The sequence below is a fragment of the Macaca thibetana genome, unplaced genomic scaffold, assembly GCF_024542745.1.
Source record: "Macaca thibetana thibetana isolate TM-01 unplaced genomic scaffold, ASM2454274v1 unplaced_scaffolds221, whole genome shotgun sequence".
Classification (NCBI taxonomy): domain Eukaryota; kingdom Metazoa; phylum Chordata; class Mammalia; order Primates; family Cercopithecidae; genus Macaca; species Macaca thibetana.
The window spans coordinates 66-25,087 of record NW_026089010.1 but is presented as its reverse complement, the minus strand read 5'-3'; the positions used below and the strand labels follow the sequence as shown (position 1 = coordinate 25,087).

The 25,022-nt window shown below is 42.9% G+C and overlaps 1 protein-coding gene across 2 annotated transcripts; it reads left to right on the top strand.

The window, feature by feature from the left end:
• The first annotated feature begins 1,155 nt into the window (after positions 1-1,155).
• Positions 1,156-24,515, top strand: LOC126947391 (ropporin-1-like). 2 transcript variants are annotated; one of them, XM_050778053.1, is made up of 6 exons: positions 1,156-1,383; positions 12,836-13,071; positions 16,475-16,589; positions 17,917-18,078; positions 23,293-23,468; positions 24,309-24,515. In XM_050778053.1, the coding sequence occupies exons 2-6, from the start codon at positions 12,956-12,958 to the stop codon at positions 24,373-24,375; spliced, it is 636 nt and encodes a 211-aa protein (XP_050634010.1). In that variant the 5' UTR covers positions 1,156-1,383; positions 12,836-12,955; the 3' UTR covers positions 24,376-24,515. The 2 variants fall into 2 exon arrangements, with proteins under 2 accessions (XP_050634010.1, XP_050634009.1); XM_050778052.1 differs by having other exon boundaries at positions 1,157-1,383; positions 12,944-13,071.
• Positions 24,516-25,022: the final 507 nt, after the last annotated feature.

The window sequence follows — 25,022 nt, the reverse complement described above, 5'->3', positions numbered from 1 at the left end:
AAAGAACAGTCTTGAGGCCAGGTGCGGTGGCTCAAACCTGTAATCCCAATACTTTGGGAGACCAACGTGAGTGGATCACTTGAGCCCAGGGGTTCAAGACCAGCCTGGGCAACATGGCAAAACCTCGTTTATAAAAATGTAAAAATTAGCCTAGCATCGTGGCAAGCACTGTAGTCTCAGCTACTTGGGAGGCTGAGGTGGGAGGATTGCTTAGACCTAGGAGATTGAGGCTGCAGTGAGCCATGATCACCCCATTGCACTCCAGCCTGGGCAACAGAGCAAGATCCTGTCTCAAAACACACACACACACACACACACACACACAGTCTTGAAATCAGAAGACCTGGAGTCAAGCTGGGCGCTGGGCCCTACTGCCAGCTGTTTGATCACAAGCAAAATTACTCGAAGCCTTGAGCCTGTTTTTTATTTCCAAAGCGAAGGTAATACCTACCTTCAGAGTTTACCGTGGGACTTTGATGTCATCATGTTTGTAAAAGTGCCCTGGCACAGTGACCACATTCTACCCAGTAAAGATTGTCTATCTTTCCCTGTTGTCCCCAGGCAACTCAGGCTCTGCTCCTATCCACTCCATCCCTCTTTCTTAGCATTATAAGGTCAAGAGTGAGGTATCTGGGACCATGCAACCCAGGTTCAAATCCTGACTCTATCACTTGCTGACATCTTGGACAAGTTTAACCTCTCTGGGCTCAGTTCCCTCATCTGTAAAAATGGGGATAACAATAGTACTTGCCTCATGGGGTGACAGTAAGGATGAAATGAGTACATGTGTGTAATGCACTTAGAACAATTCCTGGCACCAAAGAACGCATTGTAAGAAGTGTTGTTACTATGATTCCCGAGGACTTCTCACCTGTCCACTTTCCACAAGCCGAAAGGTCAAGTTCCACTTCCGCTCTCTCACCTACAAAAGCGCACGGTCAATGGCTACACATTCTGTCCCATCCCCAACGCCCCCAGTCCGGGTTTCCTAACGCCCCCAGCCCTGTCCTTAACCCTCCAGGCCGTCTGGTCCTTCCACCAACAGCAAAGCCAAAAGCAGCTTTCAGCTTCCCCGAGCAGCGCCCTAGCGGGACCCTGGGAACCTGCCGCTGCAGGCGGGGCGGGGCGGCTCTGTGACGTCACGCCCGGCCCTACCCCGGGTGACCTGGCAGCGGAGCCCGCGCAGGGTTTGCCAGGCGAAGGCGGAGCGCTAACGTCTAAAGCTAACGGCGGTCGTGCCCCGCCGCTGCTGTCACCCCTGGCCGCTGCTGCCCTCCCCGCCGAGGTTCTACTGCTCTTCTTGAGAAGAAGGGTGTGAGGCACTGGGTCTCTCCCCACACCTCTCGCCTGAGGCCAGACAGCCGGTTTGGGGGCGAGCCTGAGGTAGCCACCCCGAGGGGAAGTGGAGGGAGGGCAGGGCTCTGAGCGCCCCGAGGGCTGCACTGGTCTGAGCGAGGAGCCCTGCAGGACGCCCCCTGGCTTCTGAGCCTCTCCTTGTTCACAGAGCAAGGGAAAGGCAAGATCTTCAAGAGAATGTGACTGTTGGGGATTATGGCTTTCTGGCCAATTTGTGTGCGTATTTTGTACCCAGAATACTATTATACGGTTTCTTACCCTGAGGACAGTGATAGGGAGACTCAAAAGTCTGGAATCAGAGCCCTCCACGGAGGAGCCACACCTCTGCTTTTTCATCAGCAACAGGGATATAAAAATAACTTTGGGAGAATTGTCAGGTGGACCAATGGGCATACCTAGCACTTCACAGACTGCTATCACGCATTCTTTTTTTTTTTTTTTTTTTTTTTTTTTTTGAGACGGAGTCTCGCTCTGTCACCCCAGGCTGGAGTGCAGTGGCCGGATCTCAGCTCACTGCAAGCTCTGCCTCCCGGGTTCACGCCATTCTCCTGCCTCAAAAAAAAAAAAAGTAGCTGGGACTACAGGCGCCTGCCACCTCGCCCGGCTAAGTTTTTGTATTTTTAGTAGAGACGGGGTTTCACTGTGTTACCCAGGATGGTCTCGATCTCCTGACCTCGTGATCCGCCCGTCTCGGCCTCCCAAAGTGCTGGGATTACAGGCTTGAGCCACCGCGCCCGGCCCACGCATTCTTTTATACCTAGCACCTCACAGACTGCTATCATGCATTCATTTTTACTAGTATCTATTGAACACTAAGTTCCAGGCACTGGGTAGGCACTGGGATGGTGTGGTGAGCAAAAACTGACCAGTCCTGCCGTGGAGTTTAGTGGGAGAGGCACATGTTACTCAAAGAATCACAGCAACGATGGGTAAGTGATGCTCTGAAAGGGTATGTACAATGGAACTGACAGGGTGGTCAGGGAAGGTTGAGCAGATTTCCAAAGGAAGAATTAACCTGTTAAGAGGAGGAGAATGCATTCCAAACAAGAGTAACCACATCCCAAACCCACCACCTCCAATTCCAAACCCAAACAGGGATGTGCAGTTGCCTGTGCTTGGTTCCAAGTGACACTCATAGAAACCCTCTGAAATTCTGCCCTGGAGCCTTTCATTCATGTAACTGGAGACTTTCATTTATGAAACGGAAGCCCTGTTTAGCCCATACCAATAAAACCAAGTGAGAGATTCCTGAAACAAGACTATAGTCTATGTTAAGACTAACATTCTTCAGCACTTGGTAGGTTATATGTTGGGCTGCCATTTCACATTAGGAGGCATGTAGGTTTCACTTAAGAGGAAATGTATTGAATTGGAAGAGTTGGGGGTATGGATGAGCTCTGGAATGTATAATTGAAGAAGGCCTACGATATCAAGAGATTTAAAAATGGAAAAGAACTTTACAAAATGTTAGAATTGAGGAATGTTAAGATAGAATGGACCTTTCTCCCACTTCTTTGATGTGAACAAATGGCCCTTATTGCCCAAAGACAGAAAAGCTGGGCTTTGGTGCCTCTTCAACTCAGAGAGTCTATGATTTCAACTTTTTGTGATTCAGAAGTGCATGGAACTCCTGAAAGTAAATGGGAACCTGGGGGGACAATTTGACCTGACCCTCCTTCAGTGTTTTCCATTTCTACAAGGGTACCACCACTGTGCACCCAGTCATCCAAGCTTGAAAACTGATAGTGACTCTAGACTTTTCTGTCCTTCACCTCCTCCTCCTTCTCCACCTTCTTTTCCACCTCCTCTTTCTCTTCCTCCTCCTCCTTCAGTAGTTACCAAATCCTGTATATCCTATCTCCTAAATACCTGTCTCTTTTATCCCTCCCTATTGCAACGACTTTTCAAGGCAGTGAAGCTCCTGAGAGTTGTCAAAAGTGCTGCCATATTCTCCTAACCAGGCTCCCTGCCTGAAGCTTCACCATCCTCTCTTCAGCTCATCCACACAACTGTTAGTCAATGTGTGTTTCAGAGTCCAACAAAGAGAAATAAATCACATAGTAATTTTTTGAGCATGTAATAATTTTAACAAGAGAAGTTCAATATAAAGAATTGTTAATGATGGGATTGGAGTAATGAAGGATTGGCTAATACGTCAGGAGAGATCTAAAATATACAGGAATCACAGATATAAGGGGCAACCACTACCCCCAAGATAGATCACTCAAGGAAGAAACCTTTCCCAGAGCTTGGTGCAGAGGGGATGGCCACAGCTGGCTGGAGAGCAGAGAAATTGCTGAGGTGCCAGGCAGGCAAAATTTACTCTCTGAAACACCAGAGAAGTCATTCACTAAAAGGTAACTCACTGACAGTACTCTGCTATAGAGCTTCCCAAGAGAGGTGCCAGGGGACACTGCTAGCCGTGGGGCACTGATGGCCACTGTGTACTCCAGCAGTTGGGCACTCAAGAGATCACACACTGCATGAACCAGATGCTGGAAAAGCTGTCTGCTACAGGATCCCAGCATAGGAGAAACTACAAGTTCCTGGAGCCTAGCAAGAAGAACATACCTAAATTCCTAAGAGAAACCTCTTCCTCCTCCAGTCCTTCCAGTGCTCTGTCTCAACAAAGCTACTCCTTATGACAACTGGCAAGGGAAAAAATGTTAAAGGACCTAGTTCAATTTTTGTGGAGGAGGCAATACAAGGTGAATTTGGAGCTGAGAGGCAAAAATTGGTAACTGGCACCTCAAGCTAACACTGATTATGTGACTCTTGTGCTTAAATTTTCTAGTGGCCCCCCAATTTTTTTCTTGCCTTCAAGAAAAAATTCAAAAGCCCAAACTTTGAGCTATATTTCCAGCCTTAGGCCCAACCACTCCTGCTTTGTCCACTTTAGAGCTCCATAATTACAGTTCCCTGAACTCGTCATGTTTCTGACAACCCCACATCTTTGCCTAAGTCCTTCTAGCTACATGAAATTCTCTCCTCACTCTCATAAGTACACATATGCTTACTGAATACCTACCCTGTACCCGGTACTCTTCTGGGGGTGTGCAATACAGCAATGAACAAACCAGGTTTTTCCAAGTCTCAGTTCAGATATCACCACTCTTAGAAAAGTACTTTCTGACCTCCTTCTAATACCTCCAGATGTTAGATACCTCATCCAAGAGTTTTTCTTCTGTTCTTCTATATCTAGTACAGGCTTCTTGACACTTATTATACCTTATTTGAGTCACTGATTTTCTTGTCACTCTCCTCCATGAGACTGTGAGCTCCATGAAGCAGAGTGTGTGACTTATTTATGTATCCCAGTATTCAGCACAATTCCAATAAAACACATAAGTTTTGTTGGATTAATGATTTCCTAAGGATCACATAATTAGTCATAAATAGACCCAGGGCCAAAATCCTGGACTCCTGCCTCACAGTCAAGAGTGCTTCTTCACTATAGCTTCATCTGCCCTCTGGATGTTATGCCACAACTAGCTATGAAGGATAGCAGCCCTATGTTTTGTTTTGGAAAAGGCCAGTGCAACGTCGAATATCGTCAGGAATGGTAATGGAAACTGAAGAGAAACATAGCCCTAATCTTACACTGGAAACTATAGTGCATTCACCCCTCAGAGCCCTTGTTTGTATGTTTTAAATCTCTGACTCACAGAAATGCTATAATGAAATCAGAAGTAGGAAGGACAACCAGCCTGACCAACACGGTGAAAACCCATCTCTACTAAAAATACAAAAATTAGCCAGGTATGACAGCACGCATCTGTAGTCCCAGCTATTCTGGAGGCTGAGGCAAGAGAATTGCTTGAACCCAAGATGTGGAAGTTGCAGTGAGCCAAGCTCATGCCACTGCATTCCAGACTGGGCGACAGAGCGAGACTCCATCTTAAAAAAAAAAAAAGTAGGAAGGACAAGTAAAAGATGAAAATGGTGTGGGCTATTATGACACTTACTCTTAATAAAGACTTTCATACACTTATATTAGACAGGGCTAAGGTGACCCAAGTGTGTATACCAGATCCCCAAATCAGGGAACCATGTTGTACAACTTTACATGACATAGTTTATATGCCAGTGTGTAAATGGGCCATGTATTCCTAGAATGGATGATGATGTGAATGGACATGGGGGAAATCTTTGAAATATGAGCATGGCTTAGATAAACCAAAAGAGGTACCTATTCATTAGTTAAATAATAAACATGTAGAACTCATGCTTTCAAGAGGTAATACTAGCATGATATATAAGCAAGTTTGGGAAATTTGCTAACAAAGCCAAAACTACTACTCAAAAAAAGGACAAGGTCAAGTAGAACTGCTCTTAACAATATTGCTGTTGGCATCCAAATGCTGTGTTGACTTGGCCATGGGTTTGTCTCAGGATGGAAAAAAATCCAGGCTTCTGTGAAACACAGTTGAAGAAGCAAAGTTAATACAAATAAACAAATTGTGGAGATCTTGAAAGTCAAATGGCATAATTTTTATAAGAAAAGAAATGAAGATCCATTAAATGTTTTTCAGAGTGATGTAAAAACATGAGTGGTTAAGAAATTTTACTGGAGGGCAAGATGGCCAACTAGACGCAGACAAGTGGAACAGCTCCCACAGAGGAACTGAGACGACTGGAGTGCTTTTAACATGTCTTCAGAGGGAAGGCACAGACAGTGGACTGAGGGAAGGCACAAGCTTGGCTGAAGGGGGAGAAAGCTGGGAAACCCATACGGGCTGCCATACACTGAAGCTCATTTATGAACCACAACAGCTTTGGGGGAACGAGTGAGTTGAACTGGCAAGGAGCAACCTGCTCTCACCAGGGGCCACTGGAACCCTGGGAGGAGGGAACCCATCAGTCACCACAGAAACTTAAGGTGGCAGGGAGAGCTGCTTAGAGAAGTAGGGCAGCAAGCCAGATGATGTGGAGCCCAGAGAGTTTGGTGTGAGAGTGTTTGTAGTGCAGCATGGCCAGGGATGGCCATCCCACCAGGCTCAACTTGCTCCAATAAGAGACTTTAGCTGTAGGGGAACTGTTGGACCTCATCTCTGCAGGGAGGTCTTGTTCATCAGATAGGGCTGGTCTGATCTGAGCACCCGTTGGTCTGCTGGCCTCTTCCAGACCCCAGCCTGGCCATGCCTGCTTACAGGGCAATCTCAGGTGCCTTGGGGTTCCACACCATAGGTTCTGCACTGGCAAACCATGCCTGATCAGTGGAGAGCTCCAGCAAGGTGGCCCCTATGGCTGCATACTGCAGCCAGTACTTTCCTTCCCTATACTACAGCTTCCCTGAGCCCACAGCAACTACCCACATCACTTTGCTGGCCCATGTCTGCACAGGCAGGTTTTGCTTTACTTGTCCTGCCAGCACACAAGAGTGTAGTCCACCCTTGCTAACCCTCACTGACTGCCACTGCAGACAGAGCCTTGGTGGGTACAGAACCAGCAAGCCCCACCCCTGCCAACACCTGCCCTTGTGCTAACACTGTGCAGAGAATAGCAGATCCTCCTCCACCCTGAGCAACTACTCCTGCTTGCAGGGTACAGAGAAGTCACCTGGACTTGCACCGGCCAGCACCCCACCCCCATCCAACACCACCTCCAGTGCAACAGCACACACAGTCTCCATCAGGGACCCCTGCTCCCCGCAACAGCTGCCCTGCCTCTGCAACTGTGTGGTGATTTCAGGAACTTCTGTATGTCCCTGAGGACTTTGGAAACCATTTTTGTAATAATATTAAGATATTAATAAAAGTTATTAATATTTAATTTTACATTACCTTTTATGATGGAAAATAAATAATATACATAAAGTACTTAAGGAGACTATAGGCCTTTTTGACTACAACAAATCAGTTTTCAAAGAAAATATGGCTGTCCTTAAGAATATTTTTAAATAAATCACATAAAATTTTTGAAAAGCATTTGGTAAGTAAAGGGGAAATTTTGGAAACATTATTTAATTTAATAATTACAATTCTAGATTTTCACAAAGCATAAGTATTACTTATTTCAAGTATAATTTAAATATTTTGAATTCTTTTTTGTTTTTTTTGTTTGTTTGTTTGTTTGTTTTTGAGACAGGGTCTTGCTCTGCCAGCCTGGCTAGAGTACAGTGGTGTGATCTTGGCTCATTGCAACCTCATCCTCCCAACTCAGCCTCCTGAATAGCTGAGACTATAGGCATGTGCCACCATGCTTGGCTAATTTTTGTATTTTTAGTAGACACAGGGTTTCACCATGTTGCCCAGGCTGGTCTTGAACTCCTGGGCTCAAGTGATCTGCCCGCCTCAGCCTCCCAAAGTGTTGGGTTTACCAGCATGAGCCACTGCACCCAGCCAAAAAATATTTTTATGAGACTTTACTGAAGGCCTAGAGTCTCCTTTACTAAATCAATTAAATTATTTTCTATTATTATTTATGTTTAGAGGCAATGTTTATTATTTTTGTAAACAAACAAGTCCTTATAAAAGTGCATTAAGTATCAGATTTTGGATATTTGTTTAACATCAAAAGCCAAGAATAAACAAGTCACAAACAAATCAAGTCACAATGGGAAAAAAAAGTGAACAAAATCTATTGTTTTCTTAGGGACAAATGATGATGATGGTGGTGATGGTGATGATGAAGAAAAATCATACAACTTCTTTGTTAGGAGAAAATAATGTGAAAAAGAGAAAATTAAATCAAAAGTAGAGCTAAGTATTTGCAACACATATGCATAAAGATTATCATTGTCACTGATAATAAATGCATTGCAATTAAAGTAATAATCTGACGTACAGGGATTGTTTTAACAAGATAGTTGAAAGGAAAAGCCCTATAAAGGCGTCTCTGGCAGCAGGTGTTATACATAAAACCTTCGGCACAGAAACAATAGGTACTGAAATCTGGAAGTTTACCGACTGTGCCAAACAGTATCCAAATATAATTTCAACTGTTGTAAGTTTGTGAATGGTTGTAAATTTTGTATTACTATAAAAAGTTTACAACCATCAATCTTTCATGGCACACCTGTAGCCCATTCTGCCATGGCCTCTAGCGGGGAGCTCGGCTTTAGAGAGCTATGAAAGGCAGAAGAGGATTAAGTGGTGAAATGCATACTACAAACAATATTTAATGATATCCAAGTTTTCTAGGAACGCCTATGGCACAGTATGAAAACCCCTGGGGATGTACAGGGTTTAAGCAGATGAAAGAAGAAGGGCACTTCAAGTAAGCCGGCTAGAATTAGCAAAATACTGAGGGGAAGAGAGAAAAGAAAGATAGATTACTGTTAACAGTGGGTGAGAGACAGTGTTAAGCTTTGGATATATAATTTTTTTTTTTTTTTGGAAAGTGGCCAGAGTAGACTGTATAGGAAATTTGTGTTGGTAAAGAGTAGCAGAAAATTTTTAGTTTAGAATTATAGGTATAAATCATAGAAAACCTTGAAAGTCAGGATATGATTGTCATTTTGTGAGCAGTGCTCTCTGACTATAAAAAGCAACTTGGAAGATAGATGTGGACACACTGGACAGGACAGGCCAGAGAATGACCTGAGACAGGGAGACTAGTCAGGAGGCTGCACAATAGGTGATAAGGGGCTGAGCCAGAGACATAGGAGTAGAAATAGGAATTAATTGAAGACACATTTCAAAGGAAATAGTGGGATTTAGTGAGATTCAACAGACTGAAGAAAATGGATGACTCTCAGGCTTTGAGGCCAAAGGACTGAGAGATTAGTGGTATCACGTTCAGAGAAGAACCTGGGAGAGGGATTTAGTTGGGAGATGGACAATGGATTCTAGTGAAGTGTCCTGGAGGCAATGGGAAGTATGAAATAGAAGCACAGGCAAGAGGTCAAGGATGGGAAAACGAGTATAATCCACACAGTTTTGTCATAGATAAAGCCATGAAAAGGCTGTGAGCTCTCCAAGAAGAGCAACAGAAAGAATGCTGAAGACCTGAGTTGGGGGAAGATTGCTAACTCTTGCTTAGAGTGAGGAGGGAGGAAGAGGACTTATGGAAGGAGGCAAAGGAGCAGTGCTGAGGAAAATAGACACACAAGAATGGCGTATGCTATCAAAGGAGGAGAAAGTCTCAAGAAGGAAACAATTGTCATGTCTAGCAGGTCACCTCCCATGTCAGACTATGTGTATTCCAACCCTACCTCTGTCACTTATTAGATGTCATTGCAAAAGTTCTGTTATCTTTTTTAGTTTCATCATCTGTAAAATAATGCTAATATAGTCTACCTTATAGGGATACTTTGAGGATTACTTGAGAAAAATGTATGGTCCAGTACTTAGCACAGTACTGGTCCTCTTATGAGTGCACCTGGCACTTACAATAAATTAATAGATGTAATTGATAACTTTTAAGGGAAAAATACAATGATGAGAAGAGAAAAAAGAAACTGCAAGAGGTTAAAGAAGGACCAACCCCTGAGAAAAGACAATGGGTATGGAAAACTTACAAGAGATTCCTTGCCCCAAAATGAAAAGAGCTTGCAGATCAGTTGTTAGAAAAGGCAATGGGATGAAGTAAAGGCTTTACTTAAGTTTGCTCTATACTGACCAAGGGTTAACCGTTGTTACTGTTGTCATGGAAGCTTCCTTAATTAGGATTGGGGCATCTTTTCATTTACACGAGATTATCTGAGACTCCAGGAGAGAAATTAAACAATTGCACAACAACTAAAAGATCCTGTCAAAATACATGGACACAGAAAATGGTGCAGCCACTGTGGAAAACAGTACGGCAGTTCCTCAAAAAATTAAAATACAATTACCATATGATCCATCCATTCCACTTCTGGGTATATATACACAACACAATTTAAAGCAAGGACTTGAACACATATTTGTATACCTATGTTCATAGCAGCATTATTCACAATAGCTAAAATGTGGAAACAATCCAACTGTCCATTGACCTATGAATGGATAAAATTGTGGTACACCTAACAAAATAGTATTCATCCTTAAGAACAAGGAAATTCTCAGCTTGGGGCCAGTGGTGCAATGGATAACACATCTGACTATGGATCAGAAGAAAAATGAAATTCTGATACATGCTACCACATGAATGAACCCGAAGACATTGTGCTAAGTGAAATAAACCACACACAAAGGGACAAATATTATATGCCATATGATTTTATATGATAGTCAAATTCATGAAGATAGAAAGAAGAATGGTGGTTGCCAGGAGCTGTAGGGAAGGAAGATAGGGAGTTCATACTTAATGGGTACAGAGTTTCAGCTGGTGAAGATGAAAAAGTTCTGGAGTGGATGGTGGTGATTGTGGCACAACAATGTGAATGTACTTAATGCCACTGAACTGTACATTTAAAATGGTTAAAATGGTAAATTGTATTATTTTTAACACAGTAAAAGAATACATATATGTGTAGACAACATAAGACAACATTGTGCAGAGCAAATAAGGTACTGCTGTTTGATAGATAAAATGGTTTGAAAAGTCATCAGAAACAACTTATAAGAGGAACGTTTTAAATGATGAAATATTTCATACTGACAAAATTAAATACATGATGTAAGTAGAAGTATAAAAATAATGAAACAAACATCAGGGCAGCAACCATCCAGCTTAAAACATAGAGCATTACTAATAATACAGAGACCCTTGTTGTATCTCCCTAATGACGTCCCTCTCCCTCCTCTCCCTCCTCCACCAGGGGTAACCACCATTCTGAATTTGTATTTATCATTCCTTACACTTTATTAGAATATTATAACATACATATGTCACCAGAAACAATATATTGCTTTTCCATCTAGCATGGTGAGACTCCTCCATGGTGATGTCTGTGGCATACTCATTGAGAATTGTTGCTATTGTCTTAACAATTGAAGCTTTTATCATTATGTAGTGACTCTCTTTATTCCTAATAGTGCATTTTGCCTTAAAGTATCTTTTGTCTGGCATTGGTATGTCTACCTTAACTTTTGTTGGTTATTCTTTGCTTATTTATACCCTTTTTACATTGAGTCTTTCTGTGTCTTTGTTTTTTCAGGTGTACCTATACCTATATTTTAACTCGCACATTTAAGCCCATTTATTTTTATTGTGATTACTGATATGTATGCATTGTTTTCTACCATGCTATTTGTCCACTTTCCTATGTTTTCACCCCTCCTTTCTTGCCTTCTTTTTGACTGATGAAGGGTTTTGCTTGTTTGTGTTGTTTAAAAATTCCTTTTTTCCTCTCTACAGATTTGGTGGTTATATTACTGTTATAACTTTTCTAATACTTTGCAAAGTCTAAAATTAATCATTATTTTATCCTCTTTTTCCTCCAAATAAAAGAATATAAATAAAGTAAAAGGTCATGAAGTCCCACCAACCTAAGACGACTTTAGTTTCTTGTCTTGGAATTTCCCAGCCGTGCTGGTGCTGGTATACATTGAAAACTTAGAACTAGTCCGCGGCTACAAACTCCTGGGGGACTGTCTCTCTCCTGACTAGAAGCAGCAATGCAGACAGGTTTCTTTGCTGCTTACCCCCGCCTGTAGGCAGATATTTTCAGCCACACCTTTTCCGGCTGAGGGTGGAGTCCCTGGGTGGGTCTCAAGTTTAGGTCAGAAGGGGAGTCCTTAGTCCAGACATTGCCTTTCGTGAGCCCAATCCTTGGTCTCTACCCACCCTCCCTGGCCATTTATCTCAAGGCTTCAAGTTCCTGCCATCTACATTTGCCCAGATGAGCCCTAGGTTCTGCATTTGCCCAGCACTGCGGGTTCCACTTTACTCACCTCATTGGCCACTGGAAGATTTCTCTCACTTCACTGCAAGCCCAGCAAGGCAATGTGAAAGGCTTGTACTGAGATTTGTCTGGCCTCTAGGTGATTTGAAGAGGGACAGCTTTTTAGCATATCTAATCTGTCCCTTTCTCTACTAAAAGCAGACAAAAATCTTTTGATCTGTTGTTTATTTGTGGAGGGAATTGTATACACTTTATGGATTTTCATGTTTTGTTTCAATTTGTCCTGGAACTTTTTAAGAGAAAATGTACGAATTTTCCGCTTGACAATTAGAGTGGAAAAGAACACGCAGTTATAAAGAGAGACGCTCATCAAACGGCTGTTTAATGATAATTTTTATGTGGAAATGGCCTAATGTCAATTCACAGAGGGTTCAGAGTAAATTTTGCTACAATTCTTACCCAGCTAATAAGAGCTGGACGACATGGAAGGATGTTCATTATATAGTTTTGAGTAAATAAGCTGTTTTGTATAATCTTATTTTTTTATTTTACAAACATATATATTTATACTGAAAAATTCTGGAAGGAGACATCCAATATTTTGGGGTGATATCATTAGGGAATTTTTTGCTGACCTCCACTTTTTAAATGAACAAGGCTGTGTAATTTTTATGTAAAGGACATAAGTATTTACAACAAAAAGTAGGGGTTAGCAGACGGCTTTCTAACCTTGGCGTTGTGTAAGCATAGAATGCGTTTGTCTTGCAGAGTCCCCAAAATTGAATGTCAAACAGAGGCTGGGTGACCTTCTGTCCAGGATTGCTCTCATCGTATGAGTCGAAGTTTTCATCTTAGGGATTTTTCTTCTGAGAATAGGCCAACCAATCAATGGCTCAGACAGATAAGCCAACATGCATCCCGCCGGAGCTGCCGAAGATGCTGAAGGAGTTTGCCAAAGCCGCCATTCGGGCGCAGCCGCAGGACCTCATCCAGTGGGCAGCCGAGTACGTGCTCCTTTCTCGCCTTCACCCCTTGGAGGACAGCCGGAGAGAGAGGGTCCTGGAAAACCGCAGAGGTTGCCATGGCTGCAGCCAGGGGGTCGGGACTAACTGGCATCATCTTTGTTTTAGCTCTGGCATTGCTTTGATGCTTTAAAATCCACACATAAATATTACATCTAGCGGGGTGAGGATGGGATGCCTCCCCTAAGCGAGCCAGATTGAGCAGTAGGACGCCAGGTCAATAGCCTGTGTCCTGGGGCAAGCAGCAAGAGTTAAGTGACCGCCTCACACCAGCGTATGCACACCCACCTCCTCCCTGCTCTCCTTTTCCCAGTCCCGGTGGAAAGAAGGGCTGGGAATCTCCGAAGCTTAATCTGCCTTTCTTCGTTCTCCTGTCTCACCTCTAGATGGCAGCAGTGCAGCCGGGGGAGGGACGCGACAGCCCTGGGTGGATGGGGTGGGACCAGTCCAGCTAGTTCACTCCTTTAAGGAGACACTTCATCCCCTGTGTTAAAACTCTTACTTGGACCCAACCAAAGACGCTTTGTATCTTGTCTTTGAGGAAATTGTTATTTTCTTTAGTGTTTCTCTGAACTGATTTGTTCTGCCAACCTAAAGATGTCCGCACAGTACCCATTGCATTCTGGAGAAAGGCCAAGCAGAGTGATGGGGTCCCCAGGCATGGCTGAAAACAGTGTGCCTCAAACACGCGGGCCTTCTTTCAGGAGAGACCTCCAGAGGCTGCTCAGTAGATGGAGCTCACACAACAATCGCTGCGGGCCGGGATTGAAGCAGCTTTGCACAGAAAGCCTCTCAGCTATGAAATTGCTCCTTAGACAAACTTGCCTGCTTGAAACTGGGGAACCAGGACTTGAGACAGGAGCTGGAGGATAACTAGACCTCTCGGACCATTTTCAGGCTATTTTTACTGTTTTATGATTCCCTGCTTAGGAGGCTCTCAGTAGGAAGGGGAGAGTGAGAGAGGCCGTTGAGAGACAGCCAGTGAGTTGGGGAAGGGAAGATGTCCTCAGCCTGAGGTTGTGAGCGGGTGTACTGTGCAGATGGTGGGGAGAGTGTGGACACCTTTGAGAAGACACAAAATGTCATCTAAGAGGGGTCTTTCGGAGTCTCTGGGCCAGTGCTGTGCTCCCGGGCTGGATTAGGATGCAGCTTTTACAACTGGAAGGAAAATAGACCAGGGGTGCTCATAAAAAGAAACATAAATGGCGGTTGCTTCGCCTAGTAATGAGCCCTGTTTAGTTTTCCATTCTAAATTTTATATATTGCCTCTAAGATTGAACTTTAGCATCAGAAGACTAATTTATTTTGGCATAGTCAGATAGACAGACTTTATCTTATACATTCGTTTCAAACCAATTTTATTGTCCTTGTGCTGCTGTTTTATAATAAGCAAGATGACATTGCTTAGTACTGTCCCTGAAATTTATGGAAGAAGGCATTCACTATTGTAGCCTGCTCGCTCTCATATTGTATCATGTGCTATAATTTTTTAGACATCCATGAAAACTTAGTTTGTAGTTTAACCACAATGAAAAAGGAGGGCATGACCTAAGAGCCCCCTCCTTTCTATCCAGATGTGAAAAGCACCGCTCAGATGGTTGTATGTGACTTACTTAAAACCTGTACCATTTTAGAGAATAAAACTCTACGAAGTATTTCCAAGACAAAATACGTATTTAATCCATTGCAAGTAAGAATTTCACTATACATGTGTTGTCAACGAAGAAACCTCTTACCAGGCATCGGCAGGACATATACTTATTTGTCCTCTGGTAGGCATGTGTTACAACACAAATTTGCAATCTCTGTGTATAAGTATAACCATGGACCTGATCACTTGCAAATGAAGCTCAATACCCCAAAGAACGAAATCCATGATTACAGCTTTATTTCCATGTTGTCTAACCAACCCCACAAGAAGTCCAGAGAGGTTGGTGCTGAGTGTTACTCTACCTGGGCAGCACTTCTGTAGAATGAGGTGCTGTGTGTCTCTGTCCCTCCCATTTATACCACCCAAGTCTGGTTATAAAGCCTGAGGCCACACCCCGCTCCTGCTGTCACATTGCACCCACACCCCACCCACCCCAACACTGATCTGTGTGCAGAGATTTCTCATGCACGTTGTTAAATGTGGCCTTAACGTTTTTCTTCTGCCCTTCCTGCTGATGACCTCCAAGGGGTGACTGGCAGTTACTGCTTTAGTCCATGTAGCTTTAGCTCTGCCTGGCTATGTGGCTCAGAGACAGGCAATGGTTAGCCCATCATTGTATGGCTTGACCCTAAAATGGACTTTTACTAAATTCCCTTTATATTTATTTACGTACAACCTGGATCTGGAGGAAGTAATGGAGGGAAAAAAAAGCAGGGAGGGACAGAAATTTGTGGCTCATGGATCATCAATAACCAGGCTTTGATGGAGACAGACGCTGCCATACAGCATTGGTGACCCACATGTCAGCGGCTCATGTCCGTTCCCTGCTGCAGGCAGCCTCTTTTCATCTTATGCCAATCCTGAAACAGAACCCAGTACTTGTTCCACAATGCCCCAGAACAAAGTCCACTCCACAAAATATTGAGGAGCAGGCAGATTTTACTGAAAATTTTGAGGGAAGATGGAGAAACAGTTTTATTTCACAGTCACCATATAGCTTCAGATTGTCTCAAACCTTCTTTGGCTTGTCTTCTCTCCTGAGCCTTGCACGGTGCCCTGACAACCCTCTCTCCCTTCCCTCTTGAAGCTCCAAGCCTCACTACCTCTGGCCAGAAACCCTTCCTGATTCACCCCTAGGACACTTCCATCTCTTCCCCTTCCCTCCTTTTTTGTTTCTTCAGAGATGGGGGTCCCACTCTGTCACCCAGTCTGGAGTGTGGTGGCACAATTATAGTTCACTGCAGCCTCAAACTCCTGGGCTCAAGTGCTCTTCCAGCCTTAGCCTCTGGAGTCGCTGGATTACAGGCCCTAGACACCATTCCTGTGCTGTCTTCCCCTTTCTTTTTAGTTCTCTTCCAACTTCTCTTCCCAAGATTGTATATACATGTGTAATATACATCTGCGTGTATAAAACATTCAGAGATGACTGAAAAAGAAACCTGAACCCAGTATGCTCCAGGGAATTGCATACCCAAACTTTTCTTGGTTCTTCCTCATCCTTAGAGAAGAACAAAGCTTTTTTTCTCTAAGCATTCTCTGTGCCCTAAGTGGAGAGTAACACATTCAGGCTTTTCCCATGTGTAAGTGAACTAAACACAATGACACATAGAAGCCACTTCACAAAGCTTCCTTTCTCTACCTCCTTCCCTCAGAAAAAGGGGGAAGGATTGCTAGAACAGCCAGAGGCCACTGGATATAGGATGCTCCTCCTACTCTCTGACTTTTTTCTTGTAGTTATTTTGAGGCCCTATGTAGAGAGATGCCTCCGGTGAGAGAGCGGTCTGAGCAAGCTGCTTTGTGTAACTGGACAGAGCTAACACCTGAGCTGTTAAAGGTCCTGCATTCTCAGGTAAGGGCCCTGCTGCAGCATTGAGGGGAATGTAGCACAGTGTTGAGGGTGGGTGGGTACAGATGAAAGCCCTCTGTTCTCTTGCCAGTCAGTTGACCACTTAGCACCACCCTAAAATACACTAAACCGTGGACTGAAAGTAAATCTTCCCTTGGGGAAATGGGAATAATTTTGAAATAGGCTGTAGGCTGAGTCATTGGTGGGGTCATCCCAGGTTTCCTTGAAGCTGGCAGAATGTACAGGGGCTCAATGCAATGCTAATCTCGTCTCTCCAGAAAAGTGCAGGTCCTCAGTCACTCGACAGTGTCTCCCTTACTGATCAAGACCATAATATGATGCCAATCACAGTTTGGGGAAGGGCATATTTCAGCTCCCCAGCTATCCCAGGTCCAGACACAGCTTTTAGCTTTTAGGGAGAGGCTGTGAGCCTCTTCACAGCCACATCATCCTGGGAGCTGCCTGGAGAATGAATGCATGAGGAGGGTCCGGTTGGAGAAAGTTTGTGGTTTGGCCAATTCCCAGGAAATACGGTTGAGCACCACCATACCCTGCTTTATGATCCAGGACAGAGAGGTTAGGGGATTTAGGACTGGTGCGGCTGACTACCTTGGTGCCAGAGGCTTAGCATTTCGCTGGAATCAGAGGGTCAGGAAAGGTGGTGGAGCACTTCATCAGGGGCATCTGTGCTCTTGTTGCATTGGTGGCCAACGACCGGTCACCTTCCCTCCTTTTATCCACCAAGTACCTTGTGCAGTGAACATGACAGAGCTCTAACGTACCTGGGATCAAGCAACATAAGGCGTCCAGACCAAATCCCCGTGGGTCAGCCACATACCCCGTATCATTCCGGGGAAAGCATGAGGGATGCGCTTGAGGTCTAGAGCTAAGAACTCAGTGCAATCTGGAAGAAAGAGACCTATGTCTTGTTTTAATTTTACCATTAATTAGTGGTCTGAGGTAAGCCCTCTACCCCCTGGTTTTGTTTTCAGGCTGTTCTATCTGTCATATAAGGAATAAAACAATTTAGGAATACAATAGCAGATAAAAGCTATTGTCACCAGAAATTAAAATGTAATATGAATGTATATCTTTTGCATAATTCTGACACCTAAAGTTTAACAATTAATAAATTATATTTCAGCATGCTCTTCACTAGGATTTGCGAAGATAATTGCCACACAGAGCCATCTTGTACCTTCCTAACACCCCCTCCCGCCCCTTGCCATGTGCTGGGAGATGTGGACCTGGCCTGGGGGCGGGGTGTTTCTCAGGGCCTTGTCTCAACTTCTCCCACATCTCCGTGTTGTGTCTGTCCCCTGCCCTGCAGGTTGCTGGGAGACTGATCGTCCATGCAGAGGAGCTGGCCCAGATGTGGAAAGTGGTGAATCTTCCAGCAGATCTGTTTAATAGTGTGATGAATGTGGGTCGCTTCACGGAGGAGATCGAGTGGCTGAAGTTTTTAGCCCTTGCTTGCAGCGCTCTGGGAGTTGTAAGTTAGCTTGACTGTTTGTTCCTGAGGGGGCAATCTCCCTCCGGGCCTGGAAGGGCAGTGGATCTATACACGTGGTCAACTCTCCAGGGCTGATGATAAACATGCCTCTTCTCGCCTTGGCCTTCTCCTCTCTAAAGCAAAGTCATTTCTGTGCTCGTCAGGCAGAGGCAGGGGCTGGGAGGGGCAGAGGGAGACACCGTCAGGCTCTGGGGAGAGTTGACTACAGTGTAGCTCTTGGATTATTTATGAATATTGCCCTCAGATTTGTTTTCACTCCACTCCCTCCATTCACATTCCCAGAGACAGCCAAGAGCCGGCTGCAGAAAAAGACTTCCAGACACCTAGAATATATATCAATAGACACTTTTTAAAGGGGGTACAATCTTATAGAAAACTATGTAATAAACAGAATTGGATGCGAAACTCAGACATAAGAAAGCAAAAAAAAAAAAAAAAAAAAAAAAAAAAGAGAGATGAGGCTGTTTCTGAATTTAGTCATGACATCTCCATGGATGCAGGATGTTCATACAGATTTATGCCTTTTCCAAATTTGACTTGTTTGATATTGGAAAAGCAATTTTACTGGTTTGAAGCCAAAGATGCTGAAAGCAGTTTATATGTATAGATATTTAAAGCTTGGGTATCTTATATTGGACTTACATTGTTAAACATTGTTAAAGTAACTTAAAATGAATCAAAAACATGATTTTTTAAAAGAATCCCTGAGATACATACAAGTTTGAAAATTATTGAGAAAATAATTGCGTCTGCCAAAACCGAATGGTATGAAAAGGTAGTCTGAATCATTCAGCATATCTAAACATAATCTTGTTCTTCTCAAATATGCTTGGAATACATATTTGACAGTTTTATTTCTGAGAAAATTTAGTGGAAATATTGTAGTCCAACTTTTCCTATAGGTTCCCCTACAGCCTTCATCATAATCACTTCTTTAGAGAGAAGCAAACAAGAGGACATTTGTGGCTCTTTTTTTCTTCATTTTCCTTTATAGCATTTATTACTGAATAAATCACTATCCTCCAAGGAGGAAAGAAAAGTAAGCAGCAGAGGCCTATGAGTTGTCAATCAAGACTGGGGAAAATCACAAATGGGAAGATAAAAAATGGACATATTTTATTAAATTCTCATAGGGTTACAGATTTTTTCACACCACATTTTGAGACATTTTGGGGTGAAAATGTACCTTTAAAATTTTATCTGTAGTTAATTCGGATCTTCTTGGTCTATCCCACCCACAAAGGGTCAAATAAGAAAATAAATAAATTCAATCCAATCCTGAAATTTTAGTCTGATGTGGTAACTGAAACAGCCTAAAGATAAATTTCCCAGTATCTCAGGTTTTTCCTCACCACGCTCTCTTCTCCAAGATGGCAGTTGAATGTAGATGGAAAGAAGTGACTCTAGGACCACAGAGCAGTCAAGTGAAGGGTTTCCCACAGCCCTCAGTCTTCTCTGGCATCTCTGGTCTCCATGGCAATGCCTGTCTGTCTGGTTGCTAGCTGCTTGCAGCTTAAGTTTTTGGTCTCGTCTCTCCCAGACTGGTGAAAGGCTGACGATGCCTCCCCCACCGGCTCATTTCAGTTCTCGATGGTGTCGAGGGCCTCCTTGAGTTTCTGCCAGGCCATCCTATCTGCTCCCTGGCTCTGGTGGTCTACTTCACAGCCCCTCACCAGTGTGTGATGTGTCTGAGGCCTTCCCGTATCCCCATACCTCAGAGTAACAAAGAATGACTTTGGAAAGTCAGATTCCAAACCTCCCTCTGTTTGGTCCACTGTGTAGATGCGAAGTTTCCTCTGATGTACCTGCCTCCCAAACTGGAGAAGGGGAAACCACGAGGTGAATTGTATCTTTCTACTTCCCTTCTAAAACAAGGAGGTGGGATTCAGTGTTCCATGAGGTTCATCTACCTCTGACATCCTGTGATTCTATCCCCACTTCTCTGCTTCCTCTGAGACACCCTCAGGCCTACCTCTGAATAACAGTGAGCTCCTCCAATTCTAAGAGGCCTTGACATATCTGATTTTGTTCTGCATCATCCCCATGTCAAAGAACCCCTAGAGGTAAAGTCAGCCTGGAGGTTAAGTCTGTAAATAAGGGGTACCCTATGAAACCAGTAATCAATACCCTTATATTCATTTCTATCATGCTGGACTGTTTCTGGGATCTTAAATGTGGGGCTAGTCAGTGGTATGGTGTGAATGTTTGTGTCCTCCCAAAATTCATAAATTGAAACCTCAACTTCCAAGGTGATGGCCTTAAAAGTAGGGCCTCTGGGAGTTGATTGGGTCACGAGGGTGGAGCCCTCATGAATGGGATTAGTGCCGTTATAAAAGTTGCCCCTCCACCAACTGAGGACACATAGAAAGCATCATTCATGAGGAACACGCCCTCACCAGAGAGCAAATCTGTTGGGTCCTTGGTCTTGGACTTCCCAGACTCCAAAACTGTGAGCAAAAATTTATGTTGTTTATAAATTACCCAGTCTAAGGTATTTTGTTATAGCTGAGACTAAGTCAGGGGTTACCATCTGGTGGAGACCTTGCATCCTAGTTAATTCATATATCCTTAGAGGCAAGCCCAGAATTTCTCTTTCCTTTGCAAATTCAACAGCAAGACAGGATCTCTATGCCATTCAGAAAAGCCAGTTTGTTCCTTGTAGAAGAGTCTAGTAACAGGAATTTTTACTCCAGTAGGTAATAGGTACATTTACTCCATCTTGAGCTCTCTGCGTCTAATACTCATTATTCAGAATGCGATGGCATGCAGACCTGCATTCCTCCTCCCTTCAGCACTCCTTCTTCTGGACTGGCCTATGCCACCTCCTGTTCCACTGAATTTTTAAATATCCACTGATTATTAAAAAAAGAAAGAGATCACGTATGTAGAAAATAATCATGTTCACTGGAAGGAATGACATATTTTGTTAGCAAACGATTTACATTTGAAGGCTTTCACCTCTAACTTTGAAAATGAAGCTCGCAAGATGCTTAAAGATTATGTCTGTGAAGCAGATCCCAAAAAAATATTGTGCAAGAGAATGAAGATCTGTTTACTTTAGATTTATGTCAGTTTACCAAATAGCTCCAGTCCAAAGAGTTATTTATCCACTCATCCATTTATTAAATCTTTAAAAATACTTAAAAATCTTATGAGGCAATAGAATTTGAAGGTTTGTTGTTTGAATAATCAATAAAAAATGATGCATAAGGCTGAAAGACCCTACGTTAGTTTGTTAGGGCTGCCATGACTTGGTGGCTTGAACAACAGAAATTTGTTGTCTCTCAGTTCTGGAGGACAGAGGTTCTGGGAACAAGCTGTCAGCAGGATTGCTTTGTTCTGAGGTGTTTCTCCTTCTCTTAAAAATGGCCAGCTTCTCGAACTGTGTCCCTCTGTGCCTGCATATCTGGTGGCTCTCTCTTTATGTCCTAACTCCTGTTCTTATAGAGACACCCTACTGACTTCATTTTAACTTATCTTTTTGAAGGTCGTATGTTCAAACGGAATCGCATTCTCCAGTTCTGGGGTTAAGGCTTCGACATATGAATTTTAGGGGGAACAATTCAGCCCATACCAGCACCCCATGGGAGAGGGCAACAGAACAAAGCATTAGGGGTGCAGAGGGTTGTTTTTGTTTGCTTGTTTGCTTTTTTACAGAAACGGGTGAGCTGTGGGTGGAAATTATAAAGTTCAGAGTGTGCTCGCAAATCTACCCCAAACCATTCTCTTACTCACATGCATGACTTACCATCCTCCTAGACAGCCTCATGTATACTAGTTAGCCCATGCCTGCCCTCCCACCCACTCTGAATTAAGTGGAAGTGCCTAGAAGATGCAGTGTTTCACAGCGATTTCCATGAGAGGATCCCCAGGGGCAGGGGAGAGGAAAGGAAGGTGGCCTACCTCAAACTCAGTTTTTTTTGACATTGTGTGGTTTATTGAAAATTTTGTTTCAGAAAATAACAATGCTTATTAAATGTAAAGAAACAAATTCTAATATTAACTCAATTAAAATTAATAATTATTACAAATTATGTTTAAATTACTTGCCATCAAGTCAAACTATCACTCAAGGAAGAGTTTATTCACATCCTCAGTACCTCAGTACCTCCTGACATAGATTACACTCCTGGATAACACACACCCTAGTACCTCCTGACATAGATTACACTCCTGGGTAACACACACCACAGTTAGAGAAGCCCCATCTAGGCAATCATTCTGTTCTGGGAGAGGATGAGAGAAGAACAGCAAACATCAACTGCTAAGGCAGGACAAGTCTCCGCTACTAATCATGTGGGAAGAAGCAGCTGCTTTTTTCACTCCCCCTAAGGACTCAGGACTGATCATTCACTGATCCCTAGAAGGGTGTGTCAGGATGATCTGTACATCATCAGTTTCAGTAAACCACCAAGATCTGTATGCTGACCTTCATTTCACAACTCTTTCGCTTGTAATATTTATTCAAAGGGTGGGTTTATTTAACGACATGAGATTAGTTCTGAGCATGCTCCTTTAATGTTCAAGTTTCATTGTAAGGAGGGTTTGCTTCTGTAGTAACCCCTCTATTAAAATTCCTGGCACTCATTGTCAACCAATATTTCCCCTACAATATAAGGGTTAGTATTATGTAATATTAAATAAAGCACTAGGTGATTCTATTTAGATGGGCCCAGATGCTTTAGAGGAGTGTTTATCTTGATGTTCAAGAACATTTTTCCAGTATCTTCCTGGGTCTCTATTTTTATGGGGAAATTACCCTTCTCTCTACTGTGTCATTGCCACAAGTATCTTGCTGGATTATATGGGCTAGACCATTTATCTCAACTGTTTAAAGATTGGAAGGTAATAATAATAATTCTAACTATATAGAAAGCAAATCAACTTCCCTCCTTTAGTGAGGTTTTTTGGGCTAAAGTAATAAATATCTTAAAGTACTCAGGAATTTATAAATTTAATTCCTCGAGTAGTCTTCTAACAAAGAAAGAAAAAAAATAAAGATACCCAATACTTAATTTTTTTAGAATGAATTAGTGACATTTGAATGTAAAAATTTCAAGCTTTCTAGAATCTTAAATTGTTCCCACTTCATTTTATAGAGGAATATTTTTGTTTTCTTTCTTGTATCTCAATGGATCTCAGGAATATTGCCTGGAAGAGTAACTTTCTCCTCATTTTATGTAACTTTTATAGACTATTACCAAAACTCTCAAGATATTGTGTGAGGTCTTATCATGTGACCATAATGGCGGGTCGCCCCGGATCCCATTCAGCACCTTCCAGTTTCTCTACACGTATATTGCCGAAGTGGATGGGGAGATCTCTGCATCACACGTCAGCAGGATGCTAAACTACATTGAACAGGAAGTGTAAGTTAACTTTTACCCATTGGAGGTGAAAGAATACCAGGAAAACAAATCTAGCAGGCCAAGATAGAGATTATTGTATTATACTGCTCTGGAAATAGAAAAGTATTTTGAGAAACATGAAATATGGATCTGAAAGAAAAGGGGGAAGGGAAGGAGAAGAGGAAGGAAAAGAATGATATAGGACAATAATTCTTTGAGTCCTTCTGAGACTAGCAGTAGTGGCAGCAGCACCTGAGAACATGTTAGAAATGCAGAATCTCAGGCTACACCCTGGACCTATGGAATCATAAACTCTAGGGGTGGAGCCCAGGAATCTGTGTCTTTATAAGCCCCCCAGTAACTCTGACTCACGCTTAGCTATGACCAGTGGAACCGAAGTGGAGGAGAAGGAGGAAGAGGAGGAGCAGGGTTAAAAGAAAAAGAGGGCTGGGCATGGTGGCTCACACCTGTAATCCTAGGGATGGCTTGAGCTCAGGAATTCAAGACCAGCCTGGGCAATATGGTGAAAACCCATCTTTACTAAAAATACAAAAATTAGCCGAGCATGGTGGTATGTGCCTGCACCAGTTAATTGGGAGAATGGCTTGAGCCCAGGAGGCAGAGGTTGCAGTGAGCCGAGATCGCACCAGTTACTCCAGCCTGAACGACAGAGCCAGACCCTGTCTCAGAAAACACACACACACACACACACACACACACACACACACACACACACACACAAAGAGAGAGAGAAAAAGGAGCAACAGCAGAATTAATGTGAAATGAGAGAGTTATTTGTATATTGTCTTTCTAAGATTAACTGTCAGTGAACTAACTGCAGATATACCTTTTTCCAAACAGAATTGGGCCTGATGGTATAATCACGGTGAATGACTTTACCCAAAACCCCAGGGTTCGACTGGAGTAAAAGCACAATTTTTGCAATTTTAAAGGAAGATACAGAGATGATTGTACTTCAGAATGACTGAAACCCATATACCACCCAAAATCAATTTTCTTGTACAACTGGTACACACTAATAAACAATTAAACATATGAAATCAGAAATGTGAGGAATTAAGATGTGAAATTGTTGGAACAAAACACCTTCGTTACCAGGAGATTAGTATTCTTCCCACGTGGACACTGAGTAAAAGTGGCTGACAAAGCATGGATAGAAAATGTATCTCCAATCAAAGCCAGACTGTCAGACTTTAAAAAGTAGTACGTTAACCAGACACAGTGTTGTTGTTCTGTGATTGTTAGGCATAATTTAGATGAGTGCCTTTTATATGGTCAATTGAAGTTTTTACCAGTTTATTTCTCCATTTGTTGGTACTGTGCTAGTCATTCATTCATCCTCTCACTCATCAATATTTATTGAGGTTAGCTATGTGCCAGGAATAGGGTTGCCAGAAAAAAATACAGGGCACCCAGTTAAATTTGAATCTCAGATAAACAACAAATATGTTTTGTTTTGGTTTTTGCTAAACCTGGCAACGTTCTAGGAACTATGCTGGCTTGTGAGCACATACAAATAAATAATATCAGAATTCTACCTTCAAGGAGCTCACA

Coding starts and splice junctions, on each gene's coding strand:
- LOC126947391 (XM_050778053.1), top strand. CDS start 12,956: ATGGCTCAGACAGATAAGCCAACATGCATCCCGCCGGAGCTGCCGAAG. Junction 16,590..17,916: donor TAAAGGTCCTGCATTCTCAG/GTAAGGGCCCTG, acceptor CCTGCCCTGCAG/GTTGCTGGGAGACTGATCGT. Junction 18,079..23,292: donor CTTGCAGCGCTCTGGGAGTT/GTAAGTTAGCTT, acceptor TAACTTTTATAG/ACTATTACCAAAACTCTCAA.